This window comes from Rhinolophus ferrumequinum, chromosome 18 (genome assembly GCF_004115265.2).
Source record: "Rhinolophus ferrumequinum isolate MPI-CBG mRhiFer1 chromosome 18, mRhiFer1_v1.p, whole genome shotgun sequence".
Classification (NCBI taxonomy): Eukaryota; Metazoa; Chordata; class Mammalia; order Chiroptera; family Rhinolophidae; genus Rhinolophus; species Rhinolophus ferrumequinum.
The window spans coordinates 61,716,378-61,737,986 of record NC_046301.1 but is presented as its reverse complement, the minus strand read 5'-3'; the positions used below and the strand labels follow the sequence as shown (position 1 = coordinate 61,737,986).

Sequence of the window (21,609 nt, the reverse complement as noted above, 5' to 3'; positions counted from 1 at the left end):
GACTCCCAAATAATAAGCTCAAAGTGCTCCTCCAACTAGGGTCGCCAGCCCCAAGCAAAGATGCACATCCTAGAGGTTTATGCTCATTTTATTATAAAAAAATACAGAATCCAAAGTTGATTGTGACAGGGGTATGGGGGGGGCCTTGTCGTCAGCTCCAAGAGTGGTAATGCCACCACCCATGCTGACAAAAGCTCCCCAGCTGGCAAGCTGGGCTGTCTCCCGGCGGCCAGGCACCATATATATTTATATATAATATATATATATAAAACACAGATCAGGAAAGGTGGGTAGAAATATGAAATCTGTATAAATGCACTGTTTGCTTCATTAAAGTGTCTTCAGGAGGGGGTTTCTTTTTTTTTTTGGTGGTGGTCCCACCCCTCATTTCATTTTGTTTTATCTTGTTTTCTTTTTTCTTATAAACATTATTAGTCAGAGTGGGGGGGGGGGTCTGACAGACAACAAGCTTATTGCGAAGTGCAGCTTCTACTCTAAAAAGTCACCCCACCCCACCCCCCTGCTAAAATAAAAGCCCCTTGCCCCCATGAAGAGGTGGGGGGAAAAAGAAATTGTCCAGTCCGCCCTCAGGAATACAGTAAAAATAAATCACAGTATATACTTGCTGGCTGTATTTACAGAAATGTAATGTCTTCTTGGCCTCAGGAACAATCATGTGAAGCTGGGGGAGGGGGTGGGGTGCTATGATTCGGAGGGGCTGGGACTCCACAGTGGCCTCTGGTGAAACACTCTGAGAGCCGATCACCAGGCACGAAGAGGGTGGGGCTGGGGGACAGGGGTCTGAGATGGGTTCAGATACCTGGACCAGAATCCAGGGGTCTCACCTTGCCCTTTCTACCTCAGGCTGGCCTGTCCTGGGGCACCTGGGGGGTCCACAGAGGCCTCCCAGCCAGGACGCAACAAATGGACTAGAGGTCCCAGATCCCCATTCCCCAGGGGACCAGGGAACCCTGCCCCATCCATTCTATTTCCTTCCTAAAGTCACTGGCAACAGCAAGGAATAAATTAAATTAAAAATGCAAGTCTCTGATCCAACCATGAAAAATACACTAAAATAAAAAACCAACATCGTCGACAGGGTCTCAGGCTCTCCAGTGGCCCTGGTTAGATGGCCTGTCCAGGGGCTATGCTGACACCGGCTCCCTTGGGCATTGGGGTCTGCGGCTGCACCCTTCCCCTGAGGCTGGTCCTGGGGTGGGTGGATGGCCCCCTGCAGGTGGGGGCAGCACCAGTCGTGGCAGAGGCAGGCGTCTCTATTTGGTCTTGGAGGCGGCCGGCCAGGTGAGGCCGGCATCCTGTAGGCCGGGACTACGAGCCCAGGAGGGTCCAGAGCACGGGGACAGTGCTGAGGAATAGTTGGCAGCTGCCCAGGCTGCTGCACGAGTTATTGCTGGTGAAGATGGGCTCAGGGGCTTCGTACAGGGTCTCGTCTGGGGGACACAGAGACAGGATGGTCGGTCAGCAGCAGCCCAGACCCCTCCCTAAGTGGCCACCCCCCCGTCATCTGCTTTCCCTGCTTCCTCGAACTTCTCCTGACCTGAACTTCATTAACCAGCTCAACCCTGGCTGCCCCTCAGGGTGCAGAGATTTCTGTCTACCTTGGTTGGAACTGTGCCTCCAGCACAGAGCAAGGCAAATAGCAGGTGCCCAAATAAGTGTGCCTGGCACCCTTATTTGTAATATGGTGGACTGATGTAGTCCCCCACAGAGCTGTCCCCACCTGTCCTGTCCTGTCAGCCTCCATTCTCTGCGGCCACCACTGCTGCCCACCCAACAAGCCCCTCACTCTGGGAGATGAAGATAAGCAGCACGTGATAGGTAAAGTCTCAAGGCTGCGGGAGCCCCCTCGTCTCTGGGTGTTTCAAGAGCTCACAACACAGGCCCTTTGGTTCACCTCGGGGAAATTCCCTGAAACCGACTCTCCAGGGGCTATGGCCTCAGTGGTGGGGGCCCACCATGGGCTTCAACCTTCATTCTTGAAGGTCTGACATGTCCTGATTTGCAGATGGGGAAACTGAGGCTCAGGGGAGGGGCCTACCCCAGCTATTGCTGAGGATGTGGGACTCCCCAGGCTGTACTGTGACTAGCCCCTGACTCCACTGACCACTCGGTGGGTCCTCAATGAAGACACAAGGATGGGGGCCTGGACCCTGCTCGAACCCCTGCGCACTTACTAGTGGGCCGCACATAAACCTTCAGACGCAGGCACGGCCTATCCACAGCATTGGGTGGCGTGGCAGCTGGAAAAGAAGGGTTGGGGGTTAATGGAGTAGAGGGCTCTTGGTGCCCGAGACCTTCTGGCACTGTAACCCCATTCCCCACGCTGGTGACTCACCCCTGACTCCAAGTGGGGATCTACCCATAAAACTCCCAATCGCATATTAAAGTCCCAGATACAATCTGGGCCTCAGCTGGGACACAGCAGATGCTTTGGAATGAATTATTTCTGTCTGGGAGATGATGGAAGCCAGTTACCCTGGGAGGGAGGCAGGTTCCACCTCTCTTGGAGGGACCAACACAGCAGAGGTCACATGGAGGTGGAAGCATACCACTCGGTGGTCTTCAAGCCTAAACTGCCACCATTATTACTCCCTGCTTCCTGGCCCACCTGGCAAACGTCCTGGAGAAAGGGCAGGGGTGGTGCCACAGCATCAGCCATGAGTCAGGAGGGAGGGGGAGGGCAGGCTGAGGCCCCATGGCACCAGTGGGGTGTACAAATGTGGACTGATGTAGCCCCCCCACCCAGAGCTGTCCCCGCCTGTCCTGTCCTGTCAGCCTCCATTCTCTGCGGCCACCACTGCTGCCCACCCCACAAGCCCCTCACTCCGGGAGATGAAGATAAGCAGCACGTCCGTCACAGAGATGGGACGGATCATTACAATAATTAGCTTTATGAAACTCCTGTCTCAGAAAGAAGATGCAATTTTTCTCATATTGCGGAACGTTAACACCTTCTTCCCCCCTCCTTCACCCCTTTCTTCCCTGAATTAAAAGGAAAAGTCCAAATAGAACAGAAGGAGGAAATGGGCTTTGTAGAGTTTAATTGACACAGCGGGAGCTGGAATGGCAAGAACAGGGTCCCTTCCCTGAGGCCAGCAGTGAGTGGGTGGGGGTGCCGGGGGAGGGCCTAGGAGACCCCTGCCCAGGTCAGGATGTGCTGAGCAGAACACCGGCTCTTCCCTCACCTGTGGCTTTGACCAAGCTCCCCTCACCCACCAGACTCCGTATGCCTCAGTTTACCCCCCTCAGTGCATTGGGGGTGGGCAGCCCTGGTCTCAGTGTGAGATAGGCTGATTGATGCTGGGGCCATCGGCTCCCCCAGCCCAGAGGCCCTGTGGTTGACCAGAAGCTGAGGTCATGTGTGTGGTTTCAGCCCCACTCTGAGTCTCAATTTCGCTATCTGAAAAATGGGGACTCTGACAGCGGGGCCTAGGGGCTTGCAGGCAGGGTGAAGAAACCAGACAAGGGACTGACCCCGCTCCCCGCAGAGGCGGCCAGCGCAGGGCCATGGGCCGCACCGAGACCACGCCCCGGCCTCCCAAGCCTGGCCCCCCGGCCTGCCCCAACGCCGCGCGCCCACTCACAAATGTAGTAGTACTCGTGGCCCGGGCGGAACTCGAAGCCCAGCGAGAAGGGCGTGAAGAGCTGGAACTTCTCGGAGAACTTGAGCGGGCCCCCGGGCGCCGCGGGCCGGTTGCACTCCCAGCGCTTGAAGCCGCGCTGTCGGTGGTCGCAGGAGGCGTGGCCCTCGCCGTTGACCATATACAGCACGTAGTGCTCCATGCGCTCGGCCGGCGGCAGCGGCGCCCCGTAGTGCGGGCAGTATATGTCCAGGTAGTCGTTGATGCTCACCTCCACGGTGTAGCCCCCGCCGTCGTCTGCCGTGCCCACGTGAAACCTGGGGGCGGGGCCAGCGGTCAGCACGGGGGCGGGGTCGCGGGGGATAAGGATTGTGAGAAGCCGGGCCAGTGACGGGGAACCCAGGAGCGGATCCAGCTTGGAGGCGGGATCGAGGCTTGGGGAGGGTGAGAGGGCGGGGTCAACGGTGAGGAGTTGAGGGGAGTGGTCAGCGCGGGGCGAGGGGCTGGTCTTAGGAGACCGCTGGGCGGATTCTGCCTATAGAATGGTTCCAGGGTGCGAGCCTATGGTCCCCAGCCTGGCACCCGCCCCTCCAGGTCACAGCAGCCTTCTTGAGCCCCGGGCCTACAATGTGGTGGGCGCTGAGGAGGGGTTGCCACCAAGTATTCCGGGTAACATGCAAACGAGCTGGTGCCACGTGACTTGGAGGCACCCCACCCTCCCCAGCTCCCACCCCAGGCCCGACATCTGGGCCCTTCTGCGGCAGACAGGCCCAGCACAGGTTGTTACCCCATCAGGAAGTCCCTCTCCCAAAGTGTTTATCACTGCTAGACTTCGACACCCGCCTCCCCCAGACAGCCCCGCAACGTGCCACCACATTCAGCCTCCTTAGTTTTCCTTCTGCAGATCCGCTTGCCAGGAAGGCCCACGGAGGCGCGGGGACGCAGGCCAGTGTTCTGGTCCCCTCCGGGGCAAGCTCTACCCCAACCCCTAGCCTGTTTCCCTAGAGGGGACAGGGTTTAGAGAACACCTCAGGCCCTCCCTCTCTCGACCCAGCTCAGAGGTAACCTGGGTTCGATCCCCAGCCGCACACGATGGGTCCTATGTGACCCCACAGAGTCCCGCGTCCTCCCTCGGGGAACCTCGGGAATCCAGCAGTTGCCCCCCCAAGCTCCTGATCACCCCATCAGATTCCCCCAGCCCTGAAACCTCCACCCCCTCCAGCCGCCCAAGCCCCTTCCTGGGCGAGCCCTCCTGACCCAGCCTTGTCTTGTGAGGATAGAGGTCAGCTGAGCGAGGGACCGGCAGCTCCCCTTCCGTTACCGCCTCTGGCTACAGCGCCAGGAGCCCTTAGATCTCCCAGGAGTGGTCCCCTGGGTCTCTATCATGTAAACGCAGCCCGGACCAAGGAGGACAAGGGGGGCCTCCTGAAAGGGGTTTATTAGCACATAAAAGGCCTGAGAATGAGGTTTGCAGGGCAGGCTCCCACAAGCTGCCCCTGTCTCCTCCTTCCCTGCACAGGCAGGGAAACTGAGGCTCAGCGAGGGTCAGCACCAGGGATTGCAGCCCTGCCACTGCCTCTGTGCCCACTCTGCCAGCCGCCTCAGCCCCCATGCCCTGTGCACTGACTGGCACAGCTGGGCACCTGAGGGGGGCCGGATTATCAGATGGCAGAGGCTGGCCCCCTGCTGCCCCTGAGATGCTGCACCAGGCGGGGCCAACGGCTCCAGATACCCACAGAGGTGAGAATGACGCAGGCAGGAGACCCTGCTCAGTCGTGCCTCATTTTTCCCATCCAGCACCAGAATGGCGGTGATTTTAAGGCTCACAGAATTTCAGTTCTTGAATAGAGGGAGCAGACTCTCCCCCAGTCCCTTCTCCACTTTGTTGGGTTTGTCCAGGGACAGGGAGCTCATCCCATGCCCACAGAAGTGGGAGGGTGATTGTAGAATAAATGTGTCTGGCAGCGAGACTCAGGAAGTGGGGGCCAGGCCGGGACCAGGGTCAGCCTCAGACCCTGCACATCACTTGGGTGGCCCCACGGCGGGCCGGGCATGGGCATCTCATGGACCCGCTCTGTGCTCCAGCCCCTTGGGCTCAACTGATGCAGAAGCAGCTCCAAGCTTTTATGAAAAGTCATTTTCACTCTTTCCCAGCCCTACTGAAAACCCCATTGATCAGCCGATTGATGATGGACACAACCGTGCACAGGCCCCAGGACTGGCCCACACCCAGGCCTGTGGGAAAGAATGGGATGGGGGAACTATGGGCGTTTGGTGCCGGGCTGGAAGTGCTACCATCCTGGCTCCCAACCCCTCTGGGCCTCAGTTTTCCCTCACGTCCCCGGCACGATGCCTGGGGATGCACACACAGCCTGAAAGAGAGCCTGGCTCTCCACAGAGCCTTTATTGAGACCAAAATGGACTCTGGAAGGTGGGGCCACAGCATGACCCTTTCTTTCTCCTCCGTTTCTGCCTGTGTCCCCCATTATACCTGCCTGCCTCCCCCTATTTCGATGCCACCATCATTCTCCCCTCCCAGTTCACCTTCTGGAAAAGTATCAGAGACCGAGGCCACTTTGCTGCCTCAGAGGCTGGAAGCCCAGGCACCACCAGATCTCCCCAAATCCAGGGCTCACTTTTCTGAATGTCAATCAGACCCTGTGATCCACTGGCTCAAAACCCTCCCCATCATGCAAAATAAAACACACAGTCCCCCAGGCCCATGAGGCCCCTGGGTCACAAGGGGGCCTCCTGAAAGGGGTTTACTAGCACATAAAAGGCCTGAGAATGAGGCCCCGTGTCACCCTGACACCCCCAACCTCATTGCCCTCTGACTGCCCCCAGGTCACTCCCTTCCAGCCACACCAACCACCTGGCTGTTCCTGTTCCCACCCCAGGGCCTTTGCACATGCTGTTCCCTCTGCCTAGAATGCTTTTTCCCACCTCATCACACATCTTGTTCCAACGTTATCACAGTTTTACCTCCACACAGTCGTGCTGTCTGCCCTCCTGGACCATGGGGTCGGCCTCTTCCTCCTCTGCCCCTTCTCCCATAACCAACACAGCCCCTGTACACAGTGGGGCTCAATAAATGTTTCATGATTGAACAAAGGCCAAGGATTCAAGCAGCCCCCTCACCCCAGTGCTGGCCACCTAAGTGGGCCATTTTTTCCCCTTCCTGGCTCTAAAATAGCATGGGCCTTGCTGCGTTGGCATTCCTGGTTCCAAGTTGGCGGGTGAGCCAGGGGCGGGTGCCTCGCCTCTGTTAATGGTGGCGCCTGGCATGCATGGGGGAGGGGCCCAACCCCCAAACCAAGGGAGCCTGGTGCGTACAAGACAAAGCCTCCAGTTCCTCCACTGGTGCCTTACCTGATATGCAAATACTCCACAGGAGCAGCAGACAAGAGATCAAAATTCTCACTAAGGGGTTAATGACTGACTTGGAATTTTTTCCAGACAGATGACTCCCCTGGGCTTTCAGATCTCCTGCCTCCCTCTCCCCCCCACCAGCCACACCTTCACCCCCACCTCCCTCACCTGCCGATGTCTACTCCTCCAGGCAGCCCTCCCAACCCTGGGTAGTCCCTCAGCTGTCAGGGCTCCACAACCTGCCCTCCCAGGCCACCCCAACCTTGCCAGCTGCCCCCTCCCTGCAACCACCCAGCAAGCAGCTGATTAGATCCAATTGGGCAATTGTCAAGTCATTAGACGTTAATAGCAAAGCAACTAATTAGGGATCTCACCCAAAACGAGGGTGGGGGGCTGTGCCACCTTCCCAGACTGGAAACTGAGGCACAGGTGGGGTAGGCAGCACGCCAGGGTCCCGTGATCCCACCCCCAAGTGGGGCAGAGCCTGTCAGTCCCAGTGAGGCCCCAAGTCCTCAGTGCCCACCTCCAGTGTTTCGAGGGGCCAACAAGACATTCTCCATCGGAGGCCTGGCTGCCTTCCTCCTGCAGGGGGTGGGGGGCTGGGCAGGACATCAGGGAAAATTAGGGCCCCATGGTGGTGCAGGGTCAGAAAGGACAGTTATGGCCTGGTGGGTGCAGGACGTACACTGAATGCCGGGGCCCCAGAGCTGAAGCGAGGCGGGGAAATGGGGCAGGGCATGTGTGAAAGGTAGGGGAGGAGGCGCAGGGTCAGCCCCACCCCTGAGCCTTGACCTCAGCAAGACGTGGCCCAGGTGCATAGTCCACTCGCGTACCTGTCTTGGTCACCCACCCACCTCCAGAATGTGCACAGTGTTCCTGACACTCCTCGGCCAGCCCCAGACCTGGCTGCCTCTTGAAAAGGGGGTGACACCTGATTGGGCCCAGCTTCCTGGTGGCCGTGGATGAGTCACTTTTCTCTGGGTCTGCAAAATGGAGGCACCATGAGGCACCTGACCCAAAAGGTGGGTGAGGGGGCAACTTGGCCTGTTGTGGTGAACAGAGCCCCTCGAAGCCAAGGTCCCAGGATCCGACCGGGAGGCGGAGGCATGCAGCCCATGGCACAAGTGCCCACGCAGCCAGGTGGGCAGGGGGTCTGGCTGAGGTGAAAGCAAAATCCTTGCTGGCTTCTGTGTTCACGCACTGATCTAGGATGGGGGCGGCACGGTGGGACTTGGCCCCTCCCCCGGCATGGCCCACCTGGTTGGGGGGACACAGCCAAACCCTCCCTCAGGACCCATCTCCCAAAGAGAAAAATCCCCACAGGGACACTATATGGCACGGTGGGTCGTGCCACCCATTCCTGAGATGGAGGGAAAGGGAAAGCGAGTTTCACCGAGGAAACCTAGCTCAGGGGATAGGACCCCCACCAGCCTGGCTCAGGGGCCTCGTAACATCCATTGGAAGGAAATCACTGCCTTCCAAACCCCCATTAATGCACCTGCCACCCCCAGAACAACCAGTACCTCCACTCATGACCCCAGGGACCTGTGAACCTCGTGGGGAAGTTTGCTGCGGGGCCCAGAGATTGGAGACACCAGCCCCCTTCCCGGCCCAGCTCCCAGGCAGGTGGAGGCCAAATCCGGCTGAGTCTACAGCTGGCTCCAGGCCTCCGCACCTGATCCTTGGTTTCTTCCTCTGCTGAGGCCACCCAGGGTGGTCCACGGTGGGGAGGGACTGAGGCTGGGGACAGGAGGACCTGCCGGCCCATCAGACCCTAGGAGGCCTGCACATCCCAGCTCAGAGCCGAATGGATGGAGCCCAGGCCCCTGACAGGTGGGGGCACCTCATGCCTGCCTCACCCAGCCCCTGAATCCAGCACTGCCGTCTCAACCCTGGAACGTTGCTGTGGACTTGGGGCCCCGATCCTGGAGGCCCCTCCTCTTTCCCACAGGAGTTGCCTTGGTTTCCCCCTCTGTCGGGTGCCCCTGAGGCCCTCGGAGCAGGCCATGCCTGCACCTGGCCCATCTACAGTGGGCCCTGCTGCCATCTGCGAGGGGCACAGCTTGCTGGCCCCCACTTCATGGAGGAGACATGAGAACTCCAAGCAGCAAAGTCACCCATTGGAGGTCACACCCAGGGTTCCGGGACCCACGGATCTGAGTCTAGCCTCCCCGTAGTCCCCGGACCCCATCTTCTGGCCCCAAGTCCCCAGGCCCACCGGATCTCACTCTCTAAACCCGCCAAACCCCCAAGGTGGGTGGACAAGCTTCTTTCAAACAAAACAAAAAAGCCTCATGCGGCAAAATGTGGCATCGCCCCTTCAGAGCCAGACCCCTCACACCACCACGGCAACAGCCCCCTGAGTCCCCATTTTCCCACCCACCATTTGAGAGGGAACATGGCCACTGCCTGCCCCGTGGGCAATCTGGCCTGTGGGGGGCCAGGGGAGGGTGGACGGAGCCCCAGATGCCTGGTTGGGGTGGGCACCAAGCCCAGAGCTCCCAGCGAGGTCTGCACTGCTGGATCCACTCTGGCTGCAGTCTTCCAATCAGGTGGGGACTCTGGGGATGGCTGGCGCCCTGCATGGTGCCCGTGCTCAAGCTTGATGGCCCCTCTGCATCATGGGCAGCATGGGGCCCGGGAGACTTGGATATATCCCCCCAGCAGGGACCCACCTGGACCAAGGAGGGGTCGGAGGATGAGCCAATCGGATGAGCAGAAAGAGCAAGCTGTGCCGCCACCAGTGAGGCCCTGGGTCCACTAGAGCCGGGCTGCACATGCAAACACATGTGTGCTTTCCACAAACATGCTAAAGACACACACACGTGTGCATCCCACACACGGACACACATGTCCTCCCCACGTACAAATGTGCACATGTACCCCCAAACACCACACATTCCACACAGACAAGCTCCTGCAAACATGTATGCACTCTCCACATGCATGCACGCCAGGCACAATCACACTGACACGTGCGAACATGCCAGGGTCACCATGCATACCCTGACATGGGTCACCCTGCCACATGGACAGGCGCGTGCACCACATACAGACACATACCTCCCGGCGCCCTCAGGACCCCCACACGAGTGGACAAGAACTCGCAGCGACTCTTACAGATATACCTTGCAGCCCCTGAACCCCCCACGTACACAGATGCACATACAGCCCCACACACAGCCTGTGGCCAGGCCAGGTGAGGGCAACAGGCTGGGGACCCCGGTCCAGAGACATCCAGCAGCCTGCCGGTGGGTGGACAGCAGCTGGTGGGGGTGCCGGGCTGGGTGTCTGGCCCGGGTGACAGGCCCCACCCTATGACACTGTGGGTGGTGAGTACAGGGCTCCCTCTGCGACATCTGCGGGCCCCGTGTGTGCAGGAACCAGTCTGCACGGCAGGAGGACACAATTTGGGAAACAGCCACACATTCCCCACCTCAGTGCAGGTACCAGGCCTGGCCGGGCAAGGGTGGCCGGCCTCCCCGCAGTGCCACTGGTGCCTGTCCGTCCCCATCTGAGCACAGTGGTCCCTTGGGCTCCTCCACTGCCTGTCCTGTCTGTCCTCTACTTGAGCTGCCTAGCCTTGGCTCTGTCCCCTTCCTCACAGTGTCTTTTGTGTGTGCCCCTGTCTCAGGCACAACACCCCCCGCCCCGCCCCCCCGTCCTTGGGTCCCACCTCCTCTGACTGCCGCCACCAATTCCTGCTTGGACCCTGTCCTTGTCCCTCCCCATCCAGGCCCCTCTCTCCTCTCTGTCCCTGGGGCTGCCTCATGCTCCAAGCCTGCGCCTCTCCTGTGCGCCATGGTCCCCAGACTGGACGCCCTTGGGAAATCTCCATTCCTGGGCGTCCTCAGACCCTGAAACCCAATGCCACCCCTCTTCCTGTGCCCAACACATCCCGTCACCAGGCACAAGTTCTGGTCCAGCCACTCATGGACATCAAACCTCCCAAGGGGTCCCCAGGGGCCAAGGCCCCTCTGGCAGAGCCCCCCAACCTCAGCAATGAATGGAGCCCCGATCTGTTCTGGATCCACCTAGGCCCCCAGTCCCAACACAAGATATCAGGGAGGACACCTCCCACCAGGGATGCCCTAGGCAAGAGGAAGAGAAAGAGGAGGGGAGGTGAGAAGGCCCTGATTGCCAGAATCTGTGCCAGATAAGCAAGGCCATCACTTGGGGGGCTGGTCAGAGCAGGGCTGTCAGGTCAGCAACAGGAGGTGGACGAGTGGCCAGCAGAGCCAGGATGGGGCGCCTCCTTCCCCCAGCGGGATCCTGCTGGCAGCATAGCCCTGTGGCAGGTGGGGCAGCGGGCAGCCCCAATGACCCCCTTCCAGTCTCCGTGTTTGGTGTTTCCTAGAACAAAGGACAGGCCACACTGGGACAGGGATTCCGGAGCTGAAACCAAAAACTTGGGCTGGGAAGCACTGCCCGCTGGGCTCCCTGCTCGGGTGGCAGCGGGGAAGAGCCTTAATCAAACCCACATATGACCAGCGAGGAGGGTGCCGCAGGGGACTGACTCTGTGGTGGCCCAGCTGTCCCTGTTTGGCGCGGGGTCTCTGCCCTGGGCCCCGGGGTCTGACCCCGCAGCCGGGCAACTGAGGGGGGTGTCTGGGCATGCTCCCTGCCCCCACAGCGGCGGGACACTGGCTGCCCTTGTCCCAGAGCCTGACTCAAAGACCATCCTTTATGCAACTTTCCGCCCGAGGACCGAGGATGGAGTAGGGCAGGGGACAGTGGGGTGTGGAGACGGCAGGCTCTGGAGGGTGGCTCAATCGGCACTTGGAAACAGAAAGTGACCCATGGCAAAAGGGCAGGGAGTGGAGCCCAACCACCACGGCAATGTGGTGTGACCCTGAGTGCTAGGGCAGACTCCAGAGTCTCGGGACCCTAAAGCCCCAATCTCCCACAGGACACCAGTCCACTCCAGCCTTGGAGACCCGGGGACCGCCCAGCAGCTTCTGGTGATGTCCAGGATGTGGTCAATCACCAGCAAACTTTTCTCGTTTCATCTAACAGGGGCTTCTGCTGCCCTCCAATTGGTCTTCAGCACCCTGCACTGAGGATGTTGTGTGGGCAGGTGGGTGGGGCACCTCCGCCAGGCGTGGCAAGCTAGGCACAAGGCTACCTGGGTCCCTGCCCCAGCTCTGCTCCCTGGCCATGACCTTGAGCCAGCTGCTCAGCCCCTCTGTGCCTCAGTTTCCTCATCAGCGTTAGGAGGATGGGGAAAGGGTACTACCTGACCAAGACTCCTGGTACGGACCCCAAGCCCCCTTGGTACTTCGGTCTCCCATTCCTACAAAGCCGGGACCAAAGACCTCCTGGAATAAAGGTGGACGCTGAGTCAATAGGGAGGAACATTCCAACTTCCCCAAGTTAATCTGGGGACCCGCTGGCAGGATGTGCCTGTGGCCCCCCATCTCCAGGGGCAGCTCAGTGCCAGGGTCTCCGGGGATCCCCACCAACTCCGAAGGGGGGTTCCCTGGAGAGACCAAAGAATAGGGGTCTACCAAGTCCAGGAGGGAACTTAGGGCTGTACCGCTTCTGAAGGTGCCTGAGGGGTTCCCCAAACTCCTGGGGACGGCGGCGCTCTGGGGCATGCAGGGCGCAAGTCCCCCAAGACTGCACGACAGTGGGCTACCCTGGAGGGAGAATGCACGAGGAACGCGAGTCCCCGAAACTCTGGGGGACCGGAACTCCCTGGGGGCTCCCGCGGAAACTGGGCGCCCCCACTCGGGAGGCAGAGCGCGTGGGGGGCGCCCGGAGCTCGTGATGGGGAGGCCGGGCCCGGGGCAGCGGCGTCCGCGGTCCCCAGGCTCCGGGTCCCCGCCCGCGGCCGCGCTCACCTGGGGTTGCTGCGGTTCCAGTAGACCGCGTAGCGGTCCGAGTTGGCGCGGGCGGCGTCCTCGGCGCGCGCTACGGGCGCCGGCGGCGGCGGCGGCAGGAGCAGCAGCAGCAGCACGGGCAGCAGCGGGCGCTGCACGGGCGCCATGGCCCCAGTCCGGCCGCCGCGCTCGCCTGGCCGCCGCCTGCCAGCCGTCTCCGCCTCCTCCGCCGCCGCCGCCGCCGAGCGGGCGGGCGCAGGGCGGGCGGGAGGAGGGCGCGCTGGCGCTTGGAGATCCCCGGCCGCCCCCGCCTGGGCGCGCGCGACCTCAGGCGCCGAGAAGTCAGGCGGCGGCGGGCGGGGCGCCGGGGTTGCCCCGGGCGCCGGCCCGGCCGCGCGGACTCTCGAAGCGCCGGCCGCCGCCGCCGCACCCGCTGGGGAGGGGCCAGGGCTCCGGCCTTTGTCCCGCCCGAGCGTCGGAGGGCCGCGGGCGCCCCCTCCTGCCGTGCCCCGGCCACGCGGGGGTGGGTGGACGCTCCTTCCTCATACGCGCCCCCCGCCGGGGCCACAGCGTCCCAGACTCGTCCCGGTCGGTGTCCCGGATCCTGCTGCCTAGATCGTCAGGATCCTGCCCCAGTTATCACCATCATCATCACGCGGCCTTGACCTGAGGGTGCCTGAATTCCTCTCAGTCACCTCCACTGAGGCCACTAGGCCCATCTACAGAGCCTGGCCCATGGGAGGAACAGGAGGCACAGAGATGACTCATCCCCATCTCATGCCTTCATTCAAACCCAGATCCCAAATCCTAAACCAGGCCCAAACAACTCTGTACCTCCCATCCAACCTGGTAGAGAATTTTGCACTGGGACTGAACAAAGTCCACTAGTGCCTCTTCAGGGGCCCCCCCCAGGGCAGTTACCTCCCTCTGGACCTCTGTTTTCTCATCTGGGAAATAGAACAGGAGTCCCTACCTCAGCACCTTCAGCAGATTAAGTAACATGCAGGAAAAAATCCAACAGGGGGAGGAGAACTGGAAGGGCTGGCAGAGGGCACAGCTTAGGCAAAGGCGTAAAGCGCCTGACCTGTTGAGTGGACTCAGAGTGATCTCTCCTGGGGGCACACTGTGGGCAAGGAACTGGGGGCCTGACCTCGTTTTGCCCTTATTCATGCCACAGCCTCCTTCACCAGACTGAGTTTATGGAGGTGTGCTGTCACCAAGTGCTGGCTGGAAAATGCCAGTGGTGCCCTGCCAAGTTCCACCTCTCTGGGTTTGTTTCTCTCGCCCAGGCCTGGTGCAGGGTTCAGGAGCTCTTGAACTGGAAGGTCCACAAGTGATGGATAATCGAAGCTACTCCAGGAATCATAAGAAGCCAAAGATTGGTTAACTAACCTTCGCCCAGGGAAGACAGGGATACCAGATGGACCCACCTCCGCCACTCACCCCAGAAACATTGTGGGTGTGTGCCACAGGTCCCCTGAGCTTCTTCCTGCCCACACTTCCCCGCCAGCCAGCCACACCTCCTGAACTTTGTTCAGACTATACTCCACCTGGAGTCCTTTCCCTTCTCTTCCCATTACAATTCTGTTTGTCCTTCAAGACCTGTCCCACTCTGTGCCCCCATCCCTGCAAGACAAGTTTCTGTCTTCTTCCCTCTGGGGAACTCAGCCTGTCCGTTGTGAGTGTTCTGGCTTTTGGGTCCTGTCCTGACGTAACTACAGACGCCTGTCCCAGGGCTGGCCCAATGGCTCCACAGAGAATGTGGGAACCTGCCCACAGGTGGTGGCCTGGGCAGGTCCAGGAGGCCCAGAAGTGGCCCAGGGCGCCTGGGAGGGTCTTCAGACAGACTTTCTGGGTACCCCTGGGGCGAGGGCTCAGCCCAGGCTGGCTGGCTGGCTCTCAGTGCAGCAGAGGTCTGGCAGCTGGACCCAAGCACAGTTAAGTGGGGACACGTGTCCAGGATGCCAGCATGCCTGGCCCAGCCCAGTCCTGCCTGGCAAAGGGGGCCCTTCCGGGAGCCCATCTGCTCTTGGACGAGAACCTTCCTACTTCATGGGACCTCACCCAAGGGGCGGGGGCTCTTCTGTCACCCCCAGCAGTACTGGACCTGCACAGGGGAGCGGATGGGGCACACTCTCCACAAAGACCAGTGATGGGTCGGCTCATTTGCATGCTGGGGCCACTGAGGAGAGAGCTGCCACTGCCCCAGCCGCTGCACTGATTTGAGCAGACGCTCGTTTTCCTTCTGTTCTTGTCTCTCTCTCAAGGTCAGAGCTGGAGCAGGGACAGGAACAAAGGCATGTGTCCCCCATTTCACATCACTGTGCCTGGAGGAAGGGCCCAGGAGGGGAGGGCTGGGCAGCTCCCAGGCCTGGCCCTGGGCAAGGCCAGGGTGGGGGCACAGGAACAGCTCATGGGAAACCCTGTCCAGCTGGGTCCTCTGTGGGCACCCAAGAGACCCTGTCCCCTCTCAGAGCTGAGGCTGTCCCAGCCTCCAGCCTCAGCAGACAAACCAGCTGGGGTGAAGGGTCATTCTGGCGTAAGCTTCCTCTGGAGTCAAGAGTTCCGTGTCAGGCTCACTCTGGGGACAGGGATCAGACTTGGGGTCAAGGCTCAGTCAGTCAGAGGTCATCCAGGGTTGGCTGTCAGCCCCAGGCTCAGACTCAGCACAGGGTCTCTGATGTGGGTCTGTCCCTATTTGCCCTGGTCTGAACTCTTGAGCTAGACCTGGCTCCTCGCCTGTGCTCAGCACCCCTGGCCCGTCCCTCACCACTCACTGACCCGTGACCAGATACCTATCACCTGCCACTCGGCTCACAAGACAAGCCCCCAGGGCTCAGGATCAGTGTCCAGGACCCCTCAGCCTTCAAAGGCCACGGCGCTGTGGAGAAAGCTAAAAATATGCGGGGACAATTTTCTCATTACAGAATAAATTGGACCAAACCCGCTGCCTGCTCCAGCGGTTTTCAGAAGCTCCAGTTCAGCCAGGCAGGGGTTCAGATCTGGTAGGGGGAGGGGTCGCTGGGGAGGACGAGGGCCTAGGTGGCTGGAGGCTCCAATGACCCTGGTCAAATTGGGGCCAGGGCCTGTTCACCAGCCTGGCCTGCACCTGGGCTTGGGAGGGTCAAGGAGAATTCCCCCAGGCTGTTGGGTTCTTGGTTTGTCATTGAAAATAAAAATGTATCCCTTTCTCTTGCTGATAAATTAAAATTCCCACCCTCGTGTCCAGCCAGGCCCTTGAAATCTCAGCCCAGACCCAATTCGTCAACTGCCAAGGCCAGCAACAGACTGAATAGGCCCCATGCCCCTACTACTTCCCTCCCCACCCTCCTGCCTCCTTCCCTCCCTCCTTCCTTCCCACCCACCCAGCCCTAGAGTTGGACATAGACCCAGGCCTCCCATGGTGACCACCACCAATCTGGGGCTAGACTTCCCTGGAGGATGGAAACGTTCCAGATCTGCGCTGTCTCATACAGGCGGCCCCAGCTCCCTGTAGCGACTGGGCAGGTGGGATGTGGCCAGTGCGGTGAGGAGCAGGGTTTCACATTTCACTTACTTTTCGTGTAAATGGAAACAGCCACACGTGACTACTGTGCTTGGCAGTGAAGACCTAGGTGCACCTGGACAGCCACATCTGCCTGGGACCAGGATATGGTGGAGGGTGGCGGCACAGACCCACCAAGGAGGATGAGATCGGGTGCTGAGCCCCCAGGGAGGATGGCGGTTCAGAGAGGACAGGGCCCAGGAACCACAGGAGGGCACAGCTACCTCACCTGCTGACCCGAGGTGAGCGGGATATAGCCCTGCTGGGTGCTGGGGCCATGTCCAGGGGAGCCCATGTCAGAGCCAGCAGAAGAGCCCCAACCTCCTGGAAGATGCCTTGACCACAGCTGGCTGCTGGCCCAAAGCAGGCAGCCACAAGCCACCCCTTTAAAGAGCCTTAGGCATCCAGACTCACCAGCTCCTACCTGCCCCATTCCTGATAGAGAAGCCGCACAGCGATCAACCAGGCGCTGGAGACCCCAGCCTGCCCATGGCTGAGGGAACAGGTCTGTTGTGTGTCCAGGAGCATATGAAGGGGGACAGAAGTGGTGCGAGGGGCCTTGAGGGCCATAGGTCGCACACCCCAACCTGGCGTAGGCGGCAGACGGCACTGTGTATGCGTGTGTGCACGCCGTGCCCACAGGAGTGCATGGAGGAAGGGGCATATAGGCACATGCACACGTGGGCCCTTGAGCCTCTGGGACTAGGGCCTTTCATCTTGCGCTGACAGGCCCCCCTCCCGGCTTTCAGCCGCCGAGAACTTCCTGCTAATAGTGCATTAACCTTGGCGGAGCTGCCAATTACTCGACACTAATGTGGGGGTGCGGTGAGGCTGATGGTACTGACAGGAGCGGGGTACCCCACCCCACCCAATGGGGGTGAGTGAGCAGGAGGCAGCTGGCTGGGGGCGTGCAGTGTTCCCGGCTCTGGATGGCAGACATGGGGTCTCTCCTGACCTCATTATAGTAATTAACGTGCCTTTTGAAGCTCAAGAAACCGCTCAGAGCTGTGGGAGAGGGGCACAGATCACAGGGTGGGTGTGGGGAGGGGGCTGGCACGGTGCCTGTGCACTTGTTAAAAGCATGTCCCAATGGGTCAGACACGGAGAGAGGCAGAGAGCAGAGAGGGACAGACGGAAACGAAGGGAGATCAAGTGAGAGGCTGTGCAGATGAAGAGAGAAATAAACAAGGGAGGCAGGTGGGAGCTCAGAGGCAGAGAGAGATGCAGAGACAAAAAGACAGAGATGTGTGGAGAGAGAAGGGAGGGGAACAGATGCTGAGGGAACAACTGGAGCCCGAGAGGCAGAGGGTGTGACATCTCAGGACCTCCCAAGGACTCTGGCCTCATTTACTCAACCTTCCCTGGAGGGTCTGCTGGCCCTTCAGTGCAGGACACTCGCACAGAATGAAGATGGGGTGGGGGCAAGGTGCTGTCAGGGAGGACTTCCTGGAAGCAGCAGCCGGGCGCTGGATGGGAAGGGGAAGTATGAGTAGTGTGGGGGGTGGGCAGATAGAGATGCCCAAAGCAGCAGACTGGGAAGCAACTCAGAGGACTGCAAATGGAGAGAAGAGTGACCAGCAGCTGCCTGTGGCCTAGACTGCCCCTCTGCACCTGGCAGGAGCAGGGAACCGGGCTCAGCCCTGACAGGAAGGGTCAGTGGGGCTGAGAGGGCCTATGGGTCCCAAGTGGGCAGCAGCTTGGCCCACCCCATAGTGGACACGGTGACACGATGGGGCTCAGGGAGGCATGAGAAACCAGGCGCCTCCAGCTGTACAACTGTCTGGCAGAGCCCAAGCCCCATGTGGGCCCAGTAAGACAGCAGAGCGGAGGTCAGGCAGCACAAGGCTGCCACCTGGTGGCAGCTCCCCTAATAACATGGCCGTGGTGGCTCTGGCCAGAGGCCTGCAGACCTCAGGCTGCGGGTAACCACAGGCCAGCCCCTCCCATCCGACTCTCCAAGATCAGATTTCCAGGTGGCAGGGGTGACAGGGCTGGACCCTGTCCAGCACACACACAGCAGCCTGAAGGGAAAATCAGGCCCACAGAGGAAACCCATCAAGGCCCTCACGAGGTCAGTTGCCAGAATAGGGTCAAGTTCATCAATGATTTCACAGGAAGCTGATGCGGAAGGAGCACCAAAAGTGATGATGGAGTGAGTGGGATGAGGCAAGGATACCAGAGGGCATGGCCATTGAGGGACCCAGGCTGAAGGCGGCACAGAAGAGGGAGCCCTTGTAGGAGGGCTTTGATGGATAAACAGAAGTTCTCTCTAGGTCCAGAGATGACGACTGGCAGGTACCCCCATCTGTCCGTCTACATCACGGGACTCCTCCTCAGAACCTCTAAACAGCTGAGGGCAAGGCCAAAGAAACCCAGTGTGGTTACAGATAGGAGAAGCCGGGCCGGGACCAAGCCCCACTCTGCCGTCCACCCCCGTGAGCCTGGATGGCGGGTCTGATTCAGTGTGAAGTTGGGTGCCAGCTACAGAACCACTGCTGCCTTTATTGTCCCCAGCCCAGAAGGAAGGTGCTTCCATACGGGATCCTCAGCCCACCCACCTGCCAGGCCTCAGCACAGGGCTGCAGTGTCCCCATGGGGGGAGGGTCAGCAGTACAAGTCGCAGTCTGGCCAGGGTCCTCAGAATCCTGGGTAGGGCTGCTGGGGCCCCTCTGGTTTGCATCTAGCATCCTGGATGGTCCTGTCCAGGTGGAAGGCCAAGGCTGCTTCAGACGGGCTGGGAAGTTCCCATGTGAGCTCTCAGGTGGGCTGGAGAAATGGCAGGTGTGCGGACACTGGGAGTGGGCCCTGTCTCTTGTCCTTCCCCCAGGGCTGCTGGAAACACCACCTCCCCAACCTGAGCATCTGGAAGATGAGGGATCGGGGTGAGCAGTATGGAGTGAGGGGCCCAACCTGCTCCACTCCCCTGCGCTGTGCCTGAGACTCACCCTCCACGTGACTGGGGACTCTCTCACCTGTCCAGCCGTGCCCCCAGGTCCACCAGGGTCCACCTCCCCCAGCCTGCCAGGCCCTGCCCAACTGCGTGCCTCAGGAGAAGGGGTCCCCCAACCAGCAGATGTAGAGACCAGAGGGGCTACCACACCATACCAATGCCTCCCCGAGGGGCCTTGGAAAGTCAGAGCTGTCCCTAGGTGCCCTGGCCTCTGCGCTTGCACCCTGTGGCTGGTCAGACATCACCCCCAGCTCAGGCCTTGGCCGACTTCTGTGCCCAGCAGCCCCTGGGTCCTCAGCCCAGGCCTCCTCCTTTCCCGTCATTTCCTTTGCCTGCCATGCTTTTCCTGAGCCTGGGGCCACAGAGAGGCCACCAGACCCACCTGCTCTGCAGCACACCAAATTCTCCATCTCTGATGTTGACCTTGGCATTCAGGGCTGGGCCCAGAGGACTGACTCAAGCACTGCGGCCTGTTCCTGTCTTAAAGAAATGGGAAACTGAGGCTGGGAGGAGGGCCTGCCTTGCTCAAGACCACACAGCCTTCGGCCTGGCTGATTCCATGGACGACCTCAAGAATTGGTGGTCTTCTGACTCTCCAGCTTCCTGCCTCTCCAGTCCTGCCCCACCCACCCAGAGCCCCTGGTGGTGGGCAGAGGGCTGTGCTACCATCTCAGATTCCTAGTCTCAAAAACCGTCTCCTCGTCGCTGTGCAGAGAGGCCATCTCGGTGGGGTCCTCCATGTTGGCCAGGAGGCCGTAACTCCTCCGCTGGGGCTTCTTCAACCTGGAAGCAGTCCCAGGCAAAGTCAGTGGCTGTCTTGGGTCACCTCCAGAGGCAGGTGACACCCCATCCCATTTCCCAGCTTTCCCCATGACCCTCCCATTGTCTCTGCTCTCAGGCTCCTCTGCCTGACCCCCACCGCCTTGCAGTGAAGCTTCCTGGTCAAATTGTCACAGTGACTACTAGCTGCTCTTATATCAATAACACGAGATGGACGCCTCCCTTGGCAGGCCCCTGCTGAGGCCCCTGGGCCAGAACCCCTCCAGGAGGGCGCTGTTATCCCACTCTACTGATAAGAAGATGGGAGTCTCAGAGAGGGGTGAGACTTTGCCAGAGACATGGAACTAAGAGCTATCTCAGGCCAAAGACCCTGCTCCTGACCACCACCAGACCAACAGAGAAAAGAGAGGGGCTTTCTGTGGCGGAGGGAAGGAAGAGCAAGTACTCGGAGGGGACAAGAGCATTGTGCACCCACAGGAGTGTCAGTGGTGGATAGAAAGGGCCCCTTTAAAGCATCTGGACATGGTCAGCTTTGTGTGGCAAAGGCCCTCTGGAAGTCAGCCCCGGACAGGAAGCCAAACAGGGAAGCCAGGGGCCTCCGGAGGGAGCCACGAGGCCTGAAACAGAACTGAGCAGGGCGTATGGGCAGCGGGGAAAGGAGGGGAGTCCTCAACTCTCCAGGGAAGAGCACTCGTGAAACCGACAAACTGATCGCCCCCAACCCCTCGGGCTGAAAAAGCCGGAGGATGATGGCGCGGCTCCGTCAGGCCCGGCCCAGCGGGCCCTCCCTTCGATTCCACTTTGTGGGCTGGGGGGCTTATTCAAAGGGGTGGATGCAGCCAGCGGGGGTCTCAGGCCCAGGTTGGGTTGGTGGGCGTCACCCGGCAGGGGAAATGCAGACACACAAAGGGGGCACAACCCGCACCACACCGTACGGTGCAGCCTGGGTTGATGCATCTAGGAAACCCATATCCACCATCCGGCGTTAAGATGCACCCAGCATCACGTGACTTCCTGTCACCCTCCCACACACCCCAACCACGTGAGAACGCTGCGAAAGGGACCACGCCCGCACCAGAAGGCCGGGGCTCTCGCCGTCCGGCACGTGAGGCGCGAAGCGCGCGCTGATTGGCCGCATCGGCGGCGTGCGCCTGACGCACCTGAAAGCCCGGATGAGGAAGTAAAACGCGACCAGCCCACTGAGGCCCGTGAGCACGTAGAAGGAGCGCAGCAGCGGTGAGCCCGGCGAGCCCGGCGGCCCCGGGTGCGTGCCGTTGTGCGATGCATCCGGCTGGCTCCCGTTCCTCACGGCGTGCGGTAGCGAGAGCGTGGTCTGCGTGGTGGGCGACGACGGGGGTTCGGCCCCCCCAACTCCGCAAAGCAGCGCTAACAGCACCAGCGCCGGGAGCATTAAGAGCGACGGCGACAGCACGACCGGCCCCATGGTCCGGCGGAAACGGAGGCTGCGCCCCACCCTCGCGAGCCCGTCACTCACTGGTGTGGGGGCGGGGCCAGCCAATGGCCCGTGAGGGCGGGGCCAGG

The 21,609-nt window shown here is 60.5% G+C and overlaps 1 protein-coding gene across 3 annotated transcripts; it reads right to left on the bottom strand.

Moving 5' to 3' along the window:
• Positions 1–356: 356 nt before the first annotated feature.
• LOC117038068 (ephrin-A2) lies at positions 357–21,594 on the bottom strand. Of its 3 annotated transcripts, XM_033134694.1 has the most exons (5): positions 21,228–21,594; positions 19,954–20,070; positions 3,606–3,919; positions 2,196–2,261; positions 357–1,451 (listed from the first exon to the last, which is right to left on the bottom strand). In XM_033134694.1, exons 1-5 carry the CDS (start codon positions 21,509–21,511, stop codon positions 1,330–1,332), a joined length of 903 nt encoding a protein of 300 aa, XP_032990585.1. In that variant the 5' UTR covers positions 21,512–21,594; the 3' UTR covers positions 357–1,329. The 3 variants fall into 3 exon arrangements, with proteins under 3 accessions (XP_032990585.1, XP_032990586.1, XP_032990587.1); XM_033134695.1 differs by lacking the exons at positions 19,954–20,070; positions 21,228–21,594 and adding an exon at positions 12,815–13,241; XM_033134696.1 differs by lacking the exons at positions 357–1,451; positions 2,196–2,261; positions 3,606–3,919 and adding an exon at positions 18,820–19,199 and having other exon boundaries at positions 21,228–21,553.
• Between the last annotated feature and the right edge of the window lie 15 nt (positions 21,595–21,609).